General features: G+C 43.1%; 1 protein-coding gene across 1 annotated transcript in view; it reads left to right on the top strand.

Moving 5' to 3' along the window:
- The window catches only part of CRACR2A (calcium release activated channel regulator 2A), a 49552-nt gene extending 27703 nt beyond the window's left edge, over window positions 1-21849 (top strand). The window contains exons 11-18 of the mRNA XM_026701909.2: window positions 404-492; window positions 2799-3117; window positions 5259-5391; window positions 13905-13986; window positions 16723-16837; window positions 17354-17455; window positions 20475-20551; window positions 21701-21849. Of these exons, the coding sequence (XP_026557694.1) occupies window positions 404-492; window positions 2799-3117; window positions 5259-5391; window positions 13905-13986; window positions 16723-16837; window positions 17354-17455; window positions 20475-20551; window positions 21701-21791 (1008 nt within the window). The 3' untranslated portion in view covers window positions 21792-21849. The remainder of the gene's footprint in view (window positions 1-403; window positions 493-2798; window positions 3118-5258; window positions 5392-13904; window positions 13987-16722; window positions 16838-17353; window positions 17456-20474; window positions 20552-21700) is intronic.
- Window positions 21850-22199: the final 350 nt, after the last annotated feature.

Below are 22199 nucleotides of genomic sequence, written 5' to 3'. Positions count from 1 at the left end.
TTTCACCTTTATAACTGTTGCAGCATCCCCACCGTCATGTGATTTACAATCGGATGCTTAACAAATGACTCATATTTATGACGGTTAAAGTGTCCCGGGAGTCATATGACATGATCCCCTTTTGTAACCTTCTGACAAGCAGAATGGGGAAGCCAGATTCACTTAACAACCATGTCACTAACTTAACAACTCCAATGATTCACTTAACAACCATGAGAAGAAAGGTCATAAAATGGGGCAAAATTCACTGAACAAATGTCTCATTTAGCAAAAGAAATTTTGGGCTCCATTGTGGTTGTAAGTCGAGGACTACCTGATAGAAACAAGCCTATGGATATAATTTTGACGTTCCTCTATCGTTTTATGAAGTATATTTTGACATTTTAAAACAATATTTCTACAGAAATCTGGCTATGAGGCCCCTGTCAGTCAGAAGCAAAGGTCAGGCTCAATTATTGGCAAATATATCGAGAGAAGAAGTTCACTGAAGAGGTAAGCCTTCCATTTTGTCTTATTATTATTATTATTATTTTTACATAACTTACAGAATTGGACAGTATTCACAGTACAGCAAGAAAAACACTACTATTTTTTCCCAATATATATATATATATTTTTAAAGGCATTTTTTACAATTTGCTGGAAATATCCCTTGACTAGAAACTTCACATGGAATATCTTATACAGGTAGTCCTCAACTTACGAGCACAATTGAGCCCAAAATTCATGTTGCTAAGTGAGAAAATTGCTAAGTGAGTTTTGCCTGCTTTTACGACTTTTCTGGCCACATTTGTTAAGTGAATCCCTGCAGTTGTTAAATTAGTAACCCGGTTGTTAAATAAATCATTGCTTGTCAGAAGGTCACAAAGAGCCTGGGACGCTGCAACCGTCATAAATGTGAGTCAGTTGTCAAGCACCCGAATGTAAATTTCATGGTGATGCTGCAACAGTCATAAGTGTGAAAAGTGGTCATGTTACTGTAACTTTGAATGGTTATTAAGCAAACCATTGTAAAGGACTACCTGTAGTACATTAAGTTGTTAATGATTTATTAAAATACATTAGCCATTTAAAGCATGGGTCACCAACCTTTTAGACCTCAGAGACCACCAAACTCATAATTTTAAATCCTGTGGACCACTAATATGAATTTTGACTAATGGTGGCTTGCTGATGTTGGTGGGAGAGAGAGAGAGAGAGAGAGAGAGAGAGACTTTGGGCTTCATGCAAGGAAAGCAGCAGATGCAGCAAAAGTCTTTCTCTCCCCCAAACTCTGCCAGAAATGAGTCTTTGTGAGACTTGTCACACCAGCACAGCCTCTTGGAGCAGGAGGCCTTGCAGGCTCCCATAGACTCATTTCTGGCAGAGTTTGGGGAAGAGAAAGAAAGACTTTTGCTGTTTTCCTTGCGTGCAGCCAAAAGCAGAAGAAGAAAGAAGCGGAAAGAAGCAGACTGGTGGGCAGCCGGGGTGTGAGGGACGCATGGGGCAAGTTCCTCCCTCCCCCCTTTCCCCCCGCTTCACTACCTCGTGCAAGCAACACAAGCCTTGTGTTCCCACAGACCACGTGGACGGCGCAGCCTTGTGTTCCTGTGCAGCCTGGTTTAATTGCTTTGGGGGGGACATTTCTCTGCGGACCACCAAAATTTTCTCGCGGACCACCAGTGTTCCCCAGCCCACTGGTTGACGACCACTGATCTAAAGGAGCATGAACGCTGGGATGGAGATTAGCAAGCCTGCATTCGAGATCCGCGTTCTGGCGTTGGATAGGGTTGAGCTCCTGTCCTTCACTCCAGCTCCTGCCGGGGACTTGAAAGGAGGCCCCAACTGGGTATCCCCTGGGCAATGGTGATGTCACTTGCTAAATAATCCTTTCAACCCGGAAGTGCCTCAGTGCTTCTGACACGAGTGCAATTAGCCAGATACTATTTTCAATCTGCTGGGTTATTCCTCATTTGTTGGCTATCTACGTACATCCTATTGCTTGTATTGTTTTTTCTTCTTTACTGTATTATTCCTTTTTCCTTGAAAATAATAATAAATTAAAAAGAAGTTTAAAAATAAAATTTCTGAGGATAAAATTTAACTTGAGGAATAAGTTCTAAATATAGAATTAGAGCGAAAAGGCGCTGACTTGCAAAGGTTTGAATGTTCTTCCAATATTTTGAAAATTGTTCATGTACTGGATATTCCTCAACTATGTTTGAGCTCAGGTCAGTGGTGGGTTTCAAAATTTTTTACTACTGGTGGCAGGGGAAGGATACTGTAAAATCTCCAGTCAGAGGTGGTATTTGCTGGTTCTCCATCCAGAACTGGTCAGAACCTGCTGAATATACCAACTCTGGTTGAATACCTGTTTCTGTGTATTATTCATTCAGCCATCATTGATTCATTTAAAACAGGCGTCTACAACCGTGGCAACTTTAGGACTTCTGGACTTCAACTCCCAGAATTCCTTAGCCATCAAAGCTGCCTGAGGAATTCTGGGAGTTGAAGTCTGCAAGTCTTAAAGTTGCCAAGGTTGGAGACCCGTGGTGGGATTCAATTTTTTTTTTACTACCGGTTCTGTGGGCGTGGCATGGTGGGCGTGGCAGGGGAAGGCTATACTGCAAAATCTCCAGTCAGAGGTGGCATTTGCCGGTTTTCGAACTATTCCAAATTTCCGCTACTGGTTCTCCAGAACCGGTCAGAGCCTGCTGAATACCCACCTCTGGTTCAGGTGTGAAAAATATGATGCAACGTTTAAATTTCCACTAGGTGAGAAATTACTGAGTTGTGTGTTTTTCCTCATTACTTTGCAGCGAGCCTTCAGAAGATGAGACGTTTAGTGCATCCCAAATAAGAAGTTCCCTTAGTATGAATGTGGATTTTTCGTTAGATTCTGAGCCCCCTAAGCCTGGGGGGCTGACCCAGAGGAAGCAATTCAGGAGGCTAATATCCATTGAAGAAGACCATCTACCACATCTTCTCAATAGGACAGAGAGGCAACTAATACGGTGGCCCGAAGAAGATGAAGACGAACGAGGACCAGACGTGAATGGAGTCCAACAGCAGTCACAGGTTGAACAAGCTCATGCCTCACCTAGGGAAGAGCCCATAGGAAAAGAAAACTTGACAAATGTAAGGAGCAAAACTACTGTTTAGACTTTACAGAAGATAATATTTGTAGCTCAGGGTTGAACCTTGGTGCTTGGTGCTCTCGGAAGTGGGTTGTTTTCTTGCAGATTTTATTTTTAGATTTTATTTTGGATGAAGTACATTTTTGGCAAAATTAACAGACTAATAGAATAACAAGAGTTGGCAGGGACCTTGGAGGTCTTCTAGTCCAACCCCCTTCTCAGGCAGGAAGCCCTATACCATTTCAGACAAATGGTTGCCCAGTCTCTTCTTAAAAACCTCCAGTGTTGGACCATTTACAACTTCTGGAGGCAAGTTGTTCCACTGGTTAATTGTTCTAACTGTCAGGAAATTTCTCCTTAGTTCTAGGTTGCTTCTCTCCTTGATTAATTTCCATCCATTGTTTCTTGTCCTGCCTTCAGGTGCTTTGAGAATAGCTGGACTCCCTCTTCTTTGGGGCAGCCCCTGAGATATTGGAAGACTGCTATCATGTCTCCCCTAATCCTTCTTTTCACTAGACAAAAACCAATTCCTGCAGCCGTTCTTCGTATGTTTAGCCTCCATCCCCCTAATCATCTTTGTTGCTTTTCTTTGCACCCTTTCTAGAGTCTCAACATTTTTTTTATATTGTGGTGACCAAAGCTGGGTGCACTATTCCAAGAGAAGTCTTACCAAGGCATTATTAATACATTTCTAAAAATTCACAATGAGATTATACCTATCTGGGTATAAAGTTAGGTAAAGAAGGCAACAGCAGTACATAAGCTCTTTCATTATTAGTTCTGAATCAAATTGTCATAAATACTTTGGTCTCATTTGCAAAAAGTTTAAACCACATGTGAAATAGATTCCAACAGTCACGTTTATATATAACGAGGAAAAATGTAAAGAAAGGTGTACTTTCCTTATTCAATCTGAGGTTACATTAATATTATAAAGATGTAAAATGAGAAATGTTGTACTCTTGCTTCTATTTGAAGAACAAGAAATGTAAAACTCAGGAATAGAAATGATCCAGAAAGCAGTAGTGAGATTTCCTTCTGTAAGCAAGGGTTAAAACTATATTGCATTGTTCTTTTAATTTAATTTTTTAATGCTTTATGTAATTATACATCCTGTATTTTAATATTTGACCATTGTTATTATGGTTCATTGCACAGTTAGCCCGATATTCAGACTGGATTTGGCATTTTTGTCTACCTACTAAGACTTTCTCAAGGATTTGGGATAGGCAAAGGTGGATGTTTGATGGTGTTACATATATCATCATGGGATGTAAGCTATTCTGAGTAAACCCACCTTTTGCAATTGACCGATGAGGAATTTTGTCAATGCCACTGGTATCCAAGTGGTGCTCCAGTTGTTTTGGGATTACACGCAAGCCAAAAATACTATCATCTTTATCATGATCAATCTGTGATGACCCGGGGCGTCACACAAAAATAACACAGTCACCAAAGTAGAATAAATTTCCTTTAATACCTCCAATTTAGCCCCCAATGTCCAGTTATCTGAGGCTGGAGATCAAACCGTTCCAAAAACAGTCTACAAAGGGAAGAAATGCAGTACAGATAAAGTAGAAATAAAAAAACAACAACACAAACCACGCTGAAGTAATTAGCACTGCAGGCCAGGATGATAAATTACAGACTTCCACAAGTTAATGCAGCAACCACAGTTGGGAGGACACCAAAACCCAGATAAGCCTGACAAAGATAATGCACACTTTGCTTCCAGCAAGGAGCTGTGTAAAACGCCCCACTTATATTCTGTTCTCCCAGCTGCAACTCATGAAAGGGATCAGGGCCTTTTTCTCCCCCATAAGCCACATTGCTCCCTTCTTCATTCCTCCCTGCATGCCCTAGGATGAAGAAGGGATAGCCCTGGGTCTTCCTCTGAATGCTCAGCCGGACTGTACCCTTCCCCCGTTTCCTCCACAGCCACCGGAGCCACCCTCCCACTCCCTGTCAGCTGTTCCACCTCTCCCTCAGAATCAGACTCCAACAAGGGCATGACACAATCATTGTCTTATCAATCCTACATAAAAGAATCGCCCAGCCGTTTCTCATTTACATCTTGCGTTCTTTTTTATCCTAAGCCTCACAAGGCAACCCCAAACACCTAATATTTGTGCTTGTGTGAAGGAGGAAGCATTCCGCATGGCTCCGGATCGTATATTCAAGATAGTTCTGGTGGGGAATTCAGCTGTGGGAAAAACGTCCTTTTTAAAGCAATTCTGCGAAGAACGGTTTTACCCAGGCACAGCTGCTACAGTCGGTGAGTAAAAGAGAACGGACATAGCTAAGATGGACACCTGCCACTTCATACCTGTGCAGGTATCTGGAATTTGGTAACTGCCAACATCCCTAAATTTTATGAATGCCTTTTTTCCCCTTTTTTTAAACTCAAAAAGAAAACAATAGCTATACAGGTGAATCCTTGACTTACAACCACAATCGAGCCCCAAATTTTCATTGCTAAATAACACAGTTGCTAAGCGAGTTTTGCCCCATATTATGTCCTTCCTTGCCACAGTTGTTAAAGTGAATCACTGCAGCTGTTAAGTTAGCAACCCGGTTGTTAACCGAATTGGGCTTTTCCCCCATTGACTTTGCTTGACAGAAGGTCACAAAATAGAATCCCACTGCAACCGTCATAAATTTGAGTCAGTTGCCAAGTGGCTGAATTTTGGTTGTGTGACCATGGGGGGTTGGGATGCTGCTATGGCTGTAAGTGTGAAAACTGGTCCTAAGTCACTTTTTTTCTGTGTGTGTAGAAAACTGGTCAGAACCGGCTGAATACCACCTCTGCTCCCCACCCCACTAACCTGCTTTGCAGCTCCGTTCTCCTGTGCAGGGCAACAAAAGAAGACCCAGCCGATCAGCTGGGACTCAATGGGAGGCAGAGAATAGATGGGGCAGGGCCAGTCAGAGGTGGGATTTGCCCATTTTCCGAATTACTACAAATTTCCACTACAGGTTCTCCAGAACTGGTCAGAACCGGCTGAAGACCACCTCTGAGCCAGTCCCCCCCTCTCTCTCAGCCAAAGGAAGAAGGCAAGGGCAAACTACTTCTTAGGAAATCTTGCCAAGAAGATTTAGTAGAAGAACTTCTAGAAAAAACTGTGTTATTCATGGAGAAATGTATCAGAGTCCGGGAAGCCTTTCAACACAATTATCTTATTTAACTTACTCCTAGGGTAATTAAGACAGAATTACCCTGAGCCTCCTTCCCTCCCCTGAGCTTAGGTGGCCCTTTGGACCAACAATCCTTCTTCCTTCCCTCCTTTCTCAGAGCCTGTTAGACATCCTGTCACATTCTGGCCTTTTAAATGAGGGTAATAATAGCAATCATTTTCCAAAAGAACAGTTCCTGGTCGTCAGGTCAATCATATCAGACAGGTCTCGGCTAAAGAGTCGGACTAAATCTGTTCCAAGCAAAGCCATTCAATATCATGAGAGTACACCATTTGAATTTCATGTCGGATTGATTGTCGCCCCGATTAACATGGGTCACGTTGAAAGCTATGGCTTCTGGGCACTCATGGAAATAAATGTGTTAACAGAGTCCAGCTCCCTCCGCTAGGCAAACCAAGGCATGGAACTGACAGGCAATCAAAAGTGAATAATTTGATCAAAGGTAAAAAACAACAACAACAACAACCCTTCTTGTTATGGAATGTTTTTACTAACCGGAACCATCGGAACGAAGATTTCAAAAATGAAAATACTAGCTTTGAGAAGAAGAACACCTGGATTTAGATGTTAACGAGCAGAGGCTTTATGGACCAAAGGAGTGTAATCTTGAAAGACGAGTTCTGAACTGGAAGCAATTGGATTAGAGAACTATAGGATAACAGAGTTGAAAGGGACTTCGGAGGTCTTCTAGTCCAGGGGTCGCCAACCTTTTGGACCTCAGGGATCACCAAACTCATAATTTTAAATCCCGCGGACCAGAAACCCTGGGAAAATCCCAAAAAAGTCTGCAGGAAAATTCCCCACTCCGTTTTCCTACTGATCGATCGTTCTTTATTTGGGATCGCAGGATATTGTCTCCAGCTCCATTCTCAGGGGAGAGAGAGAGAGAGAGACTTTTGGCTTCATGCAAGGAAAGCAGCAGAAGCAGCAGAAGTCTTTCTTTCTCTCCCCCAAACTCTCCAGAAATAAGTCTTTGCTGGCACAGCTTCTTGGAGCAGGATGCCTTGCGGGCTCCCAAAGACTCATTTCTGGCAGAGTTTGTGGGAGAGAAAGAAAGACTTTTGTTGCTTTCCTTGCATGCAGCCAAAAGCAGAAGAAGAAAGAAGCGGAAAGAAGCAGCCCAGCGGCGCAAGCCTTGTCTTCCCGTGGGCCATGTGGGTGGTGCAGCCTTGTGTTCCCACACAGCCTGGATTAATTGCTTTGCGGGGTGATTTGGGGTGACTTCTCTGTGGACCACCAAAATGTTCTTGTGGACCACCAGTGGTCCCCGGCCCACTGGTTGGCGACCACTGTTCTAGTCCAACTCTCTGCTCAATCAGCAAACCCTACATCATTCTGAACAAATGGCTGTCCAATCTTTTCTTAAAACCTCTGGGGATGGAGCCCCCACAACTTCGGAAGGCAATCCATTCCACTGATTAATTGTTCTCACTTTTAGGAAGTTTCTCCTTAATTTCAGGTTGCTTCTCTCCTTGATTAGTTTCCATCTATTGTTTCTTGTCCTGCCTTCTGGTGTTTTGGAAACAAATTGACACCCCTCTCTTCTTTGTGGCAGCTTCTCAAATACTAGAATATTGTTATCATTTCCCTCCTAGTCCTTCTTTTCTCTAGACCCGTGATGGAGAACCTATGGCATGCGTGCCACAGGTGACATGCTGAGCCATTTGTGCCAGCACGCGAGCTGCAGACAAACTTACCTTCAGCACGTGTGCGCCTCACAACTGATTTTTAGCCTGTTTGAGGCCTTTTTTGGCCTCCCAAGGGCTTGAGGAAGGCTTCTGCAGGCTTCTGCAGGCCGGAAACTAGCCCCGTTTCATCACTTCCTGTTTTTCCGAAAATATCGGAAGTGACAAAACAGGGCTAGTTTTTGGCCTGCAAAGCCTGCGGAAGCCTTCCTCAAGCCTTTGGGAAGCTGAAAAAGGCCTCAAACCAGCCGAAAATCAGCTGTGAGGTGCAGTGCAGGTAAGAGGGTGGGGGGTGGGATTGTGTGAGCATGCGCACTGGGTGTTGGGGGTGCACATTGCCTTCTGGGTGCTGGCACGTGGCGTGAGCATGCAAGCGCGTGCACAATTTTTGGCACAGGAGCCCAAAAAGGTTAGCCACCACTGCTCTAGACTCTTAGTTGCTCTTCTTTGCACTGAAACTAAATTGACTATGCAATCACCTATGGTCCAGTTCAGTCCTTGGTGTTGAGACATACCTGGTTCAGATCATGAATTGATGGTAGCTAAGGATTAAATTCTATTACTTGTCTCACCTTCAGGTGCTTTGGTGAATAGATTGGCCCCCTTTTTTCCATGACCGCCCTTCAAATATTGGAAAAACTGCTATCATATAACATGGGGTTATTATTATTTTTTATGATTTTATTTCTGACCATTCTGAACATAACTACTTTTTTTTCCAGTGAGTTTGACTGCATGACATTGCTGGAATGTTGTGATTTTTGACTTCCAGTGACACGTGCTGTTTTATGCGCTCCAACACTTGCTTGTGTGTCACCTTCTCTATCCAAGGAATGCGCAGGAGCCTTTTCCAAGGCCACAGCTCAAATGAGTCTATTTTCCTCCTGTCTGATTTCTTTCATGGTCCGACTTTCAAAATCGTAGGTAGTGATGGGGAACACAATAGTGCAGACTAATCTCCATTTAGTTGCAAGGCTGATGTCCCTTTTTATTTTTTCATACTCAATTCACACTGATTATTGCTGCGTAGCCCAGTATAATTTTGACACTTTTTTTTCTGGATTGCATTAGCTACTTTAATCAATCGGCAATGTTAGGGAAATATACGCTCCATAATTCACACTAATTATTGCTGCTTAACCTGGTTCAATTTTGACATTTTTTTTTTTTTTGCTGGATTGCATTCGCTGCTTTGATCAATCTGCAATGCTAGGAAAATAAATTCTTGTGGGCTTTTGATCTCATTACAGTCAATTGTTATTTTGACAGTTCCATTCCTGGGCGTGGTTATGAGCTTGGCCCGTTTGATGTTCAAGAAGAGGTGAAAATTCTCACTTTCTTCTTTAATCCTTTTGATCAGATGTTATCAGGTTGGTTTCTGATACATTGGGTTTTTTTGAAAAGAAGGATTGTATCCTCAGCATACAGGTAATCTTCGACTCATGACCATAGTTTGAGCCCAGAAGTTACGTTGCTAAGTGAGAAATTTAGTGAGTTTTGCCTCGTTTTATGACTTTTTGTCAGAGTGCGTGCAATGTGACTAGGTGAGACAACCTAGGAGCAGATACAGCACACAGAGGTTTGTATTTACATATAGTGGTTTTATCCCTACAAAAAGATATATACATACAAGTACTTTGATACAGGCCTTGAACAAACAGCAATCAGTAATCAGCTACACCATGGAAGCACACATGGAGAGAGAGAGATATGGCCCTCATAGGGTCTCTCTCATATTACAGCCTCTTAAAGAAGTAGCAGTTAAATAACCCTGCTGACTCATTGCTACTATTGCATCATCATTACAGTATTACAGTATTACAGCATTACAACCTTACAGCAGCTGGTCAGCTATTAAATCATCATCACCCTGACACTTTTCTTGCCATATTTGTTAAATGAATCGCTGCTGTTGTTAAATCCATAACATGGTTGTTAAGTGAATCTGGCTTCCCCATTGACTTTGCTTGTCAGAAGGTCGCAAAATAGAATCCCATGACCCCCGGGATACTGTTACCGTCATAAATGTGAGTCAGTTGTCAAGCAATATTACTTTCTAACCACTGCGTCATACAGATAGATGATAGATAGATAGACAGCAATAGCACTTAGACTTACATACTTCATCATGCTTTACAGCACTCTCCAAGCAGTTTATAGAGTCAGTCTGTTGCCCCCAACAATCTGGGGTTCTCATCTTACCAACCTCAGAAGGATGGAAGTCAACCTTGAGCTGGTGAGACTCGAACTGCTGGCAGTCGGCAGTCAGCAGAATTAGCATGCAGTACAGCATGCACCATCAGGGCTCAGAGGAGGCTGAGAGTTCTAGTCCTGCCTTGGGCAGAAAGATAGCTGGGTAACCTTGGGACAGTCCATCTCTCTCAGCCCTAAGAAGAAGGCGGGGATAAAACACTTCTTAGAAAATCTTGCCAAGAAGATTTAGTGTAAAGAGCTAGGATCAAACTGGTGGCAGTGAACAGTGAGTTCGCCTGCAATACTGCATTCTAGCCACTGCTCCACCATGGTTCTTCGTGCTAATAAGAGGGCAATTGTGTGACAATTGGAGCAATCCTTGGTGTCCCCCCGCCTTTTTTTTTGACAAACACAGATCATTTCCAAGCCTGTAGCCATTGTTTGTTTCCAAATTTTCCCGGCACAAGTCTTTGACGGTTGCAAGTAGTACAGGCCTCAGCAATTCTCCCAGGATGGTATCAACACCTGGGGCTTTGTTGTTTGACAGCTGCCTCACTGCCCACATGCCTTCTTCCTGAAGGATACCCAGTTCTATTTCTGCTTCCCTTTTCCCATTATCTTGAGGAGGCCTGGGTCTCTTTGTTGCTAGCATTGTTGTGGTTAGCTGGCAGCAGGTGCAGATGGCTGAGGAGAGCCAGGACTCAGATGAGGGGCCAGGACCATTAGGGAGTGGACTGCTGCCTTCAGAGATTGTGGGAGCTGGCAGCAGCGATGAGGAGGTTCCCGAGGAGCCTGTGCCAAGTGCATGTGCATGAAGGATTACTTGGAGGAAAGAACAGTTACAACAGCACGGGTGACTCAGAGTAAGGCTGCAAGGTAATGGCCCCTCCTTCAAGAAGATAAAAGCCAGCTGTGAAATTAACCTGCTTTGCAGAAGGCAAAGACGTTTTGAAACTCCAGCCTCGTGGACATTCCAGTATCCTGAGTTTGTAGTTGAAGATTCTTGTATTGCAAATTATTTCTTGTCTGTTATCTTTTGGCAAGTCTCGCACAGTTTGGCAAGGCTTGTGCTTACCACAGCTAATTATTTTGTAAAAGCATTACAAGGTTTCTGTTCCTTTTGGATTGTGTTTGATTTGTTGGAAAAGGGCGTGGGTCAGAACAAGCATTCAGATCTTCTCTATATTATTTTTGTCGTCTAAGAGGAGTCCTTGGTATTCTCTGAGCTAGGTTGACATGATGGAAGACATGATGACAACTCTTTAATTTAATATATGGACAGACTTAACCATAGTTCCAACTGGGAAACTAGACCAAGGCAAATCCAAAAAATGTTAGAGAATTCCTGGAAGCCTGGAATTCTCTAGCATTTCAATAGACACATAGATGTAAATAAATATCCGCATAATGAGACAACAAGCCAAAAGGGGAATAAAAAGACCAAAAACACATCCTTACCAGCAATCAACACCCAGATGGGCATAGATTAACTTCAAGATTAACATCAGACCAACAATCAAGAAATAAACAATACTCCAATCAAGGAACTCCCAAACAAGCTAACAGTAAACAGCCCACCAAAGACCATTCCCACCTATACTGGCAGGGCAAGCCTCTAGAATATAAACTGAGAGCAAACCCCATTCCTCAATAACGCTGATAGTGTTACCTAGTATGGTAATGAAATGTCTGGAAGAAAACAACCAAACTCAGAGAGCAGTAAGGACCCTTCATTACAACCCTGAGCTGCAAATATTATCCTTTGTTGAGCCAGCTGTTCTTGGCACCTTGCTGGTCAGAAATTCTTTCCCTTGTTTTGATGATGCTTTCATGAGCAGTCAATTTTTATTGACTGTTTCCTAGTATGATTTGATTGCTTATTGTACCCTATGAATATTATTAAGTGTTGTACCTGATGCTTCTTGACTCTTGACTAATGTATCTTTTCTTTTATGTACACTGAGAGCATTTGCATCAAAGACAAATTCCTTGTGTGTCCAACCACACTTGGCCAATAAACTATTCTATTCTATTCTATTCTATTCTATTCTATTCTATTCTATTCTATTCTATTGTGCTGGAATCCTTTTGATTTGCACCAATGTATTCCTGATGCGTCCCTTCCTGCAAGTCTCTTCTAACTGCTTGAAATGCTGGTGCTAGCAGAACTTATTGCCTTTCTTTGGAAGACAAAGAAAGTTCTCTTTGGAAAGCAAAGAAACTGCTCTTTAGACATCTGCATTCAATCTCCTTCCTTCCATTTTGCCTTCTGCACTGGCTGTTTTTCTGTTTCTTCTCAGCTATTTTGGTGGTTTCATCTGAAAGCTATTTGTGCTTTTTTTCCCCCTCTGGTTTGTTGCATGGGAGGTGTTCAACCACAGTTTCTGTGATGGCTGATCAAATTTCTGGCCACAGTGCATCAGGCATCTTCTGAGCCATGTCTAGCAGTTTAAACCTAATTTTTTTTTCCACCTCAATTGCATGGAAAGGGATTTTGATGGGTGTTGATTTTGGTAAGGTCAAACTTCTGTGGCGGTGCTGCCTCTTTGACGTTGCAAAATTTAACTCTGTTCTTAGGCCCCAGCAATTCATGATCTGAACCAGGTATGTCTCAACACAGAGGGGACTGAGGCGGACATAGTCTAATGAGTTTCAGTGCAAAGAAGAGAAACTAAGATGATTAAAGGCCTGGAGACTAAAACATACAAAGAACGATTGCAGGATTTGGGTATGGCCAGTCTAGGGAAAGGAAGGACTAGCGGGAACATGATAGCAATATTCAGTATTTAAGTGGCTGCCACAAAAAGGAGGGTGGGTCAAGCTATTCTCCAGAGCACCTGAAGGCCAGACAAGAAACAATGGATGGAAACTAATCAAGGAGAGAAGCAACTTAGAACTATGGAGAAATTTCCGGACAGTGAGAATTAATCAGTGGAATGGCTTGTTTTCAGAAATTCTGGGTGCTCCATCACTGGAGGCTTTTAAGACGAGATTAGGCAGCCATTTGTTTGAAGCTGTACAGGGTCTGCTGCTTCAGCAGGGGGTTGGACAAGATCAGTGGTCGCCACCCACATGGCCCACGGGAACAGAAGGCTTGTGTCATTTGCATTGCAAACATGAGGTAGTGAGGGGCAGGGGAAAGGGCGGCGGGGGGAACTTGCCCCACTCACCCCATGTGCCTCGCCTTCTTTCCGCTTCTTTCTTCTTCTGTTTTTGGTTGCACGCGAGGAAAGCAGCAAAAGTCTTTCTTTTTCTCCCCCAAACTCTGCCAGAAATGAGTCTTTGGGACCCTGCAAGGCCTCCTGCTCTAAGAGGCTGCGCAGCACGACAAGTCTCACAAAGCCTCATTTCTGGCAGAGTTTGGGGGAGAGAAAGAAAGACTTCTGCTGCTTCTGCTGCTTTCCTTGCATGAAGCCCAAAGTCTCTCTCTCTCTCTCTCTCTCTCTCTCTCTCTTTCTCCCCCTGAGAACGGAGCTGGAGACAGTATTCTGTGATCCCAAATAAAGAATGATCGGTAGGAAAACGGGGTGGGGAATTTTCCTGCAGACTTTTTGGGGGATTTTCCCAGGGTCTCTGATCCGCGGGATTTAAAATTATGAGTTTGGTGTTCCCTGAGGTCCAAAAGGTTGGCGGCCCCTGGATTAGAAGACTGCCGAGGTTCTTGCCAGCTCTCTTCTGATTGATTGATACAATTTGAGCTATTTGTCTTCTGCAGGTGTGGATTATTCTATGAAAACTGTGAACTTGGATGGCAGCCAGGTGGTGCTGCAACTCTGGGACACTGCTGGGCAAGAAAGGTAATCCAAGACCTTCTTATCCGCTGGCTGAGATCTTGGTTGGAAATGCCCGCAATGTGTAGTTCAGCCCAATTCCTGTGGAAGGTGTGCCCGTCCTCAAGGTAGATCAGAGTAAGAAACCACTGCCATGTGAATGGCAAATCATCAAAGATCCACCGGCTGCCCTCACCTGTTTTGACCCGTCTGCTGAGGCGGTTTACTGGGGTGTGGCTGATGAACATGTTATAACTACTTGGAGGCACAGGTGAGGGCTGAGCACCGGGTGAGAACCAACGGTGAATCAACGGCCCTAAAATGGGCACGGCAGGCAGGGCTCTCCACCAGAGGTGCTAGTCCTCATACACGCTTATCAATTTAGGACTACAACAAACAGCCACAATGACAGAGAGTGGGGTGCAATGGTTCAGTGGTTAAAGATGCTGAGCTTGTCCGCTGGAAAGCTGGGAGCTCAGGTTCGAGACCCGAGCACCATGTGACGGATGAGCGTCCGTTACTTGCCTCGGCTCCTATCTGCCTAGCAATTCGAAAGCATGTATATGTGAGTAGATAAATGGGTACCACTTCGGTGGGAAGGTAACAGGATTCTGTGCCCCTTGGCGTATAATCATTCTGACCACGTGACCGCACAAGTGTTTTTGGACTCTCTAGGCTAGGAAACAGAGATAAGTCAGACACTCCTGGAGAGGGGAAATCTTTACTTTTAGTTTCTACAATGACAAACTCTTGCAAGGCTGAATGTGCTCCCTTTATTTTCATGTAATCTAGGAAGGGACTGGTCTGAAACATTTTCTCAAGTTAATATTGTGGTGTCCACTCAGGCCAGTGGTGGGATTCAAATTTTTTTACTACCGGTTCTGTGGCTTGGTAGGCATGCTGTGGCTTGGTGGGTGTGGCTTGGTGAGCATGGCAGGGGAAGGTTACTGCAAAATCTCCATCTCCACCCCACTAACCTGCTTTGCAGCTCCGTTCTCCTGGGCAGGGCAACCAAAGACAATGTAGCCGATCAGCTTGGACTCAATGGGAGGCAGAGAAGAGATGGGGGCGGGGTCAGTCAGAGGTGGGATTTGCTGCTTCTCCAAACTGCTCAAAATTTCCGCTACTGGTTTTCCAGAACTGGTCAGAACCTGCTGAAGGCCACCTCTGACTCAGTCCCCTGTCAGAGGGCTATTGCCTCGGCAGCAGTTCTTCCTCCTGTCTGTCAAGGCCATTCTCGTTCCCCTCTGCTTTCTGAGCCGGCGGTGGTTTTTCTTCTTTCTTTTCTTAAACTCGGAATCCTGAAAGAGTTTTCTGCCCGTTAGCTTTTTAGAAGAATTAGGTACCAGCATATAACTTTTCAAATTCGGCTCCTGTGCCAAGAGTCAGGGTTAAAGGCTGAAGACTGGAGGAACTCAACGGACATACCAAGAAAACAAGATTTCTGAGGGAGAAGCTGTTTCTTACTGGCCATTCAGCCTAATGACCGCTACCTTAAATGTTGACCTTAAATCTTAGAAATTCAGTTTGGTTACGGGTGTTATTTTCTTTAGCTGCCGTTTCACAGTTGAAGAGCGGTTAAGGAACGGTTAAAAAACAAAAGGGAATTCTGATTGAATATTTAAAAAGAAAACTTTTCTCAACAGTAAAAGCAATTTGAATTACCAGCCAAAAGAGGTGGTGGGCTTCTCTGTGCCAGGTGTGTTCAAACACAGACTAGAGCCGGGGTCACCAACCTTTCAGACCCCAGGGACCACTAAATTCATAATTTTAAATCCCGCGGACCACCAGTATGATCTGCCTAATGACCAGCTGGGTGGGCGTGGTTAGGTGGTCATGTGACTGGGTGGGCGTGGCCAACTCAATGTCACTCACCTAGAGGGGCACCTCCCAGCCTCTCCTCGCCCCTCCCCTCCCAGCCACTCCTCGCCTGCCCGCCTGGGCTCCTTAGGGGCCCCAACAGGAAGCAGTTGTTGGAGCTAAGCAGCCGCCATGAGAAAGAGTTCGCAAAACATCTGGATCAGTTCAAATGGGATCTAATCGAGAAGGAGGCTGAGCAGAAGCACCTTGCTGAGGATTACGAGCGTAGGCTTTCCGAGCAGAGGGAAGGCCCGCGGGAGGAGTGCAAGGCCAGGTCAGGGGTGGGATGCAAATATTTTTACTACAGGTTCTGTGGGCATGGCTAGGTGGGTGTGGCCATGTGACTGGGTGGGCGTGGCTTCTTTTGTGTAGCAGCAAAAAAAAAAAATCCCCCCATGCTCCGTTGGTTTGCTTTTTTGCCTCCTGGGCCTCAGGGAAGCCTCCTGGGCGAAGCAGTAAGACAGTGGGGGGGATCCTGGCACAGCTGATTGTCAGAACAGCTGATCATCAGGAGGGAAGGAAAAAAAAAGGAAATCCCGGTTCGGCCGAACTGGTAGCTGTTTTTTTTTTTTTACTACCGGTTTGGCTGAACTGTAACATTTGTTTATTACTGATTCACAAGAACTGGGCCAGAAGAATCCCACCTGTGGGCCAAGTACTGGCGCCTGGAAGCTCAGCGGGCTGAGATGGTCATCCACTGGAACGAGGCCCTCCAGGTCTTGCAAATAATTTTTCTGCGGACCACCAAAATTTTCTCATGGACCACCAGTTATAGACTGTTCTAAATGGAATTCTACCAGGTGTTGAATGTCCTAAATGGAATTGAGGTTGAACTGAGCAGGGAAGACGGCCAGATTTGATAGCTCCTTTGTGTTCCCGTTCTGTAAAACCATTAATTTGCAGGTATCGCAGCATCACGAAGCAATTCTTCCGGAAAGCTGACGGGGTTGTTGTGATGTATGACGTAACAGCACAACACACCTTTGTGGCTGTGAAGCAATGGTTGGTGAGCGTGGAAGTAAGTCTGATTTGATTTAAATTCTCCAGCAGTTTGTCTTTCTTTCTTTCTCTCTCTCTCTCTCTCTCTCTCTCTCTCTCTCTCTCTCTCTCTCTCTCCTTCCTTCCTTCCTTCCTTCCTTCCTTCCTTCCTTCCTTCCTTCCTTCCTTCCTTCCTCCCTTCCTTCTTTCTTTTTCCCCAAGTGGCTCTGAGTTCCATTGGTCTTCTTAGGCCAGGGGTCTCCAACCTTAGCAACTTTCAGACTCGTAGACTTCAACTCCCAGAATTCCTCAGCCAGACCATTTGACTAGAAAGGCTGGGAGAGAATCTATAAGCTGAAGAAGTTTTCGAACCCAAAACAAATATACATGATGATGGAATTACAGTACCTAGCTTTAAATTTTCCTCCTTAATTCAAAACTCTTGTCTTTTTCATAATATCACTCAGGGTATCCCAATTAACGTTTCTGTTTGTCAGTTTGCGGATTGCTTTCTTCATCTATTTCTGTCCTTCAATTGTTTTTCCTTATTTCCTAGGAGGCAGCTGGAGAGAACATCCCCATCCTTTTGCTGGGCAATAAAGTCGATAAGGAAAAAGAACGAGAGGTTCCTAAGAGATTGGGGGAACATCTAGCCAAGGTATAGTAAGAAGAGAGAGCGAGAGCATCGGATAATCTAGGCATAAAGTAAATATTCCGTTAACACATAGCCCTAGAAACAACTTCTTAAAAAGAATTTATTCAGTGATAACTTCCTTCTGTTATTGAGGTTAGGGATAGCCTTAGAAATATGGAACCCCACTGTTTCTGTGATTGTTAAAAGTAAAGATGCTTATTCTGTTACATCTGGAAAAAGATATCCCTTGATTCAGGAGCTTGTTTCAACAAAAGCCTCGGGAGCTGTTAACAGATAGAATAGAGTAGAATTCTTTATTGGACAAATGTGATTGGACACACAAAGAATTTATCTTGGTGCAAATGCTCTCAGGGTACATAAAAGAAAAGATACATTCGTCAAGAGTCGAGTATCATCTGGTACAACATTTAATAATAGTCATAGGGTACAATAAGCAATCAAATCATGCCAAGAAACAATAAATAAAAATTGTAAGGATACAAGCGACAAGGTTACAATCCTATAGTCACAAGTGGGAGGGGACAGGTGATTAGGAATGATGAGAAGATTAACAGTAATAGTAGTGCAGACTTTGTAAATAGTTGAACAGCGTTGAGGGAATGTTTGTTTAGCAGAGTGATGGCCTTCGAGGAAAAAACTGTCCTTGTGTCTAGTTGTTCTGGTATACAGGGCTCTATAGTATCGTTTTGAGGGAAGGAGTTGAAACAGTTTATGTCCAGGATGTGAGGGGTCTGTAGATAATCTCACAGCCCTCTTTTTGATTCATGCAATATACAGGTCCTCGATGGAAGGCAGGTGGGTCGCAATTGTTTTGTCTGCAGCCCTAATTACCCTCTGAAGTCTGTGTCTGTCCTGTTGGGTTGCAGAACCAAGCCAGACAGTTATAGAGGAGCAGATGACAGACTCAATCATTCCTCTGTAGAACTGGATCAGCAGCTCCTTGGGCACTTTGAGCTTTCTGAGTTGGCACAGAAAGAACATTCTTTGTTGTGCTTTTTTGATGACGTTTTTGATGTTAGGTGTCCATTTTAGGTCTTGTGATATAATAGAACCTAGAAATTTGAAGGTCTCTACTGTTGATACTGTGTTGTCTAGTATTGTAAGAGGTGGTAGTATGGGAGGGTTTCTTCTAAAGTCTACCACCATTTCTATGGTTTTGAGTGTGTTCAGTTCCAGATTGTTCTGGTTCACCACAAGGCAAGTTGTATAACCTACTGTCTGTCTGCAGATTTGTCGTTGTCTCAAACATTGTCTTAACTTCCTGATAAAGGAATTTTGGAGGTCTCCTTTCCTTCCTGTCTACTTTGGAGCAGATTCTCATGTTCCTAAAAGTACTGTAATTACAGAATAGAAATAGAAATAGAGCTGGAAGGGACCTTGGAGGTCTTCTAGTCCAGCCCCCTGTTCAAGCAGGAGAACCTATATTATTTCAGACAAGCGGCCTGTCCAGTCTCTTCCTAAAAGCGTCCAGTGATGCCCACAATTTCTGAAGGCAAGTTGTTCCACTGGTTAATTGTCCCCACTGTTAGGAAGTTTCTCCTTAATTCCAGGTTGCTTCTCTTCTTGATTAGTTTCCATCCGTTGTTTCTTATCTTGTCCTCTGGTGCTTTGAATAGCTTGACCCCCTCTTCTTTGTGGCAACCCCTCAAATACTTGGAATACTGCTATCATATCACTCCTAATTCTTCTTTTCTTTACACTAGCCAGACCCAAATCCTGCAGTTTTTCTTCATATGGTTTAGTCTCCAAGCCGTTGACCACCTTAGTTGCTCTTCTCTGAACTTTTTCCAAAGTCTCAACAATAGATACAAACTCAAGGTAAACCACACCAAACTTGATTGCAGGAAATACGACTTCAGCTACAGAGTGGTCAATGTCTGGAATACTCTACCTGACTCTGTGGTTTCTTCCCCAAACTCCAAAAACTTTAACCTTAGACTGTCTACTGTTGACCTCACCCCTTTCCTAAGAGGTCTGTAGGGGGCGTGCATAAGTGCACCAACATGCCTACTGTCCCTGTCCTATTGTTTCTTTTATTTTTCTTACATGTATCCATTTCATGTATTCATAATTGTGTTTATACTTATACCTGTTATCTTATAATTGCTTGACAAAATAAGTAAATAAATAAATTATAGCCACATCTTTACTTTCTCCTTCAGGTTTTTCTTTTTCCATGCTCCTCATGATTCCAATGACCTTTTATCTGTTCTCTCTCTCTCTATAAAACTATAGAGTATATACAGTATCTTTATTGTCTTTATTGTGATTCACTGCTTTGAGGCTGTCAAAGTCAGCTGGTCTGCAGCTGTAGAGGAAGTCCAAATTGTCTCTCAAGGTCCCCCTAAACAGAATAACAGAGTTGGAAGGGAGCTTGAAGTCCCTTCTGCTCAGTAGAGTAGAGTAGAGTAGAGTAGAGTAGAATAGAATAGAATTAGAATAGAGTAGAGTAGAGAATAAAATAGGAAAATGAATGAGACTAGAATAGAAAAGAATAGAATAGCATAGCATAGAATAGAATAGAATAGAATAGAATTCTTTTATTGGCCAAGTGTGATTGGACACACAAGGAATTTGTCTTGGTCAAGCAGGAGAACCTCTACCATTCCAGACAAGTGGCTGTCCAGTCTCTTCTTAAAAGCCTCCAGTGATGGAGCACCCACAACATCTGGAGCCAAGCAGTTCCACCAGTTGGTTATTCTCACTGTCAGTTACTTATAGTGAAGTCACATTTATTCTCCACACAGAATATGCTCCTTCAAGAGTTCTCGAGCAACACAGAAGGAAAAGGATGGGAAGTGGAACCTGAAAAAGGCGGTTCTGTAACCCCTCTAATAGTCTTGTCAATCTAATTCTACCCTATGGAGTTGTTAGAGCGTGAATTCACCTGGCTGCATCTTCCATGTTTGAATTGTAGGGCCCATGTGGTGTCTTGCTTCTGGTTCCTTCATCTTTGCTGAAAAACTATTAGGAATCTTTTACTTTTAGACAATCTTTTTTTTTTTCCTCTGCTCTCTTCTAGGATTACAGTATAATTTTTTATGAATGCAGTGCCTTGACAGGGGAGAACATCAAAGTACCTATACTTCACTTGGCCAGGTAAGGAAAAGAGGGCTTGAGTTAAGTAAATTCCATAAAGTGATAGAAGGGCAATCTTCTATCTATCTATCTATCTATCTATCTATCTATCTATCTATCTATCTATCTATCTATCTATCTATCTATCTCTCTATCTATCTATCTATCTATCTATCTATCTATCTATCTATCTATCTATCATCTATCTATCTATCTATCATCTATCTATCTATCTATCTATCTATCTATCTATCTATCTATCATCTATCTATCTATCTATCTATCATCTATCTATCTATCTATCTATCTATCTATCTATCTATCTATCTATCTATCTATCTATCTATCTATCTATCTATCTATCTATCTATCTATCTATCTATCTATCTATCATATCTATCTATCTATCATCTATCTATCTATCTATCTATCTATCTATCATCTATCTATCTATCTATCTATCTATCTATCTATCTATCTATCTATCTATCTATCTATCTATCTATCTATCTATCTATCTATCTATCTATCTTCTATCTATCTCATCTTCCTACCTGCCTTCCCATCTGTCTGTCTGTCTACCAACCTACCGACCGACCTACCCACCTACCTACCTATCATCTCATCTGCCTGCCTGCCTTCCCCCCCCCCATCTGTCCGTCCATCCATCCATCCATCTATCCATCTATCTCCATCTCAGACTGAGCTCTCAGTATAGCAGGAAAAGATTCACGTTAACGTCCGATGGCATGAATTCTTAGCACCCATAGTGAAAGTCTTTCCATCATTTTCTACTTTTAACATCCTCATGCATAATTGATTGGTGAAATCGTTTCTCTCGGAGGGCTGCGGCGTTTCATGGGAAACCTGTCTCTGAACGATCCCGAGCGCCAGTCAAGGAGCCAAACTCCTTGATTGGGAGACGCCTGGGCTTGGCTGAAAGCCACATGAATGTTTTAAGTAAAGTAAATAATAAATAAAGGGGCCTTGTGGTATTTCTGCACCAGAGACGCTCTGTCTCTGAATTCAAAATGCTGGAGAGAAGCAAGAGTGTTCACGCATGTTTCCGAAGAGGCATGTAGAGAACGGCTGCTGGAAAAGAGGATAGAATAGATGGTCCAGATTGGAAAACAGCAACAATTCGCCTCTAACTGCTTTTGTCTCCCATAGGATTTTAAAAGAGCAGGAAGACAACGTGAAAGAAAAAACTGTTCAGCTTCAGCAACAGCCTAAAAAAACAATCTGCTGTTCCAGGCAGTAAAGCACACGTAGAACTCCCTTTAATAAATAAACACACGATCGTTTTCATCTTCCCTACACTACGGAGTCTTGGATTATATTGTCAGGCATTGTTTATGGCTTTCGCAGGACGCGTAAAGACATTTTGCCTCTAGTTCGATTGGAATTTTAGAATGGATTACAGAAAAACAGAGCTGGAAGGGTCCTTGGAGGTCTTCTAGTCCAACCCGCCTGCTCAAGACAAGAGTCCTTATTCCATTCCGGATAAATGATTGTCCAGTCTCCTCTTAAAAATCTCCAGTGATGAAGCACCCACAACTTCTGGAGCTGTTCCACTAGTTAATTGTTCTGTCAGGAAATTTCTCCTTATTTCTAGGTTAAATCTTTCCTTGTTCAGTTTCCAGCCATTGCTTCTTGTCTTGCATTCAGG

The sequence above is a fragment of the Pseudonaja textilis genome, chromosome 5 (assembly GCF_049901715.1).
Source record: "Pseudonaja textilis isolate UNSWEBS1 chromosome 5, rPseTex1.2, whole genome shotgun sequence".
Classification (NCBI taxonomy): domain Eukaryota; kingdom Metazoa; phylum Chordata; class Lepidosauria; order Squamata; family Elapidae; genus Pseudonaja; species Pseudonaja textilis.
The sequence above is the reverse complement of the archived record's forward strand: the minus strand, read 5'-3'. Positions and strand labels throughout refer to the sequence as shown.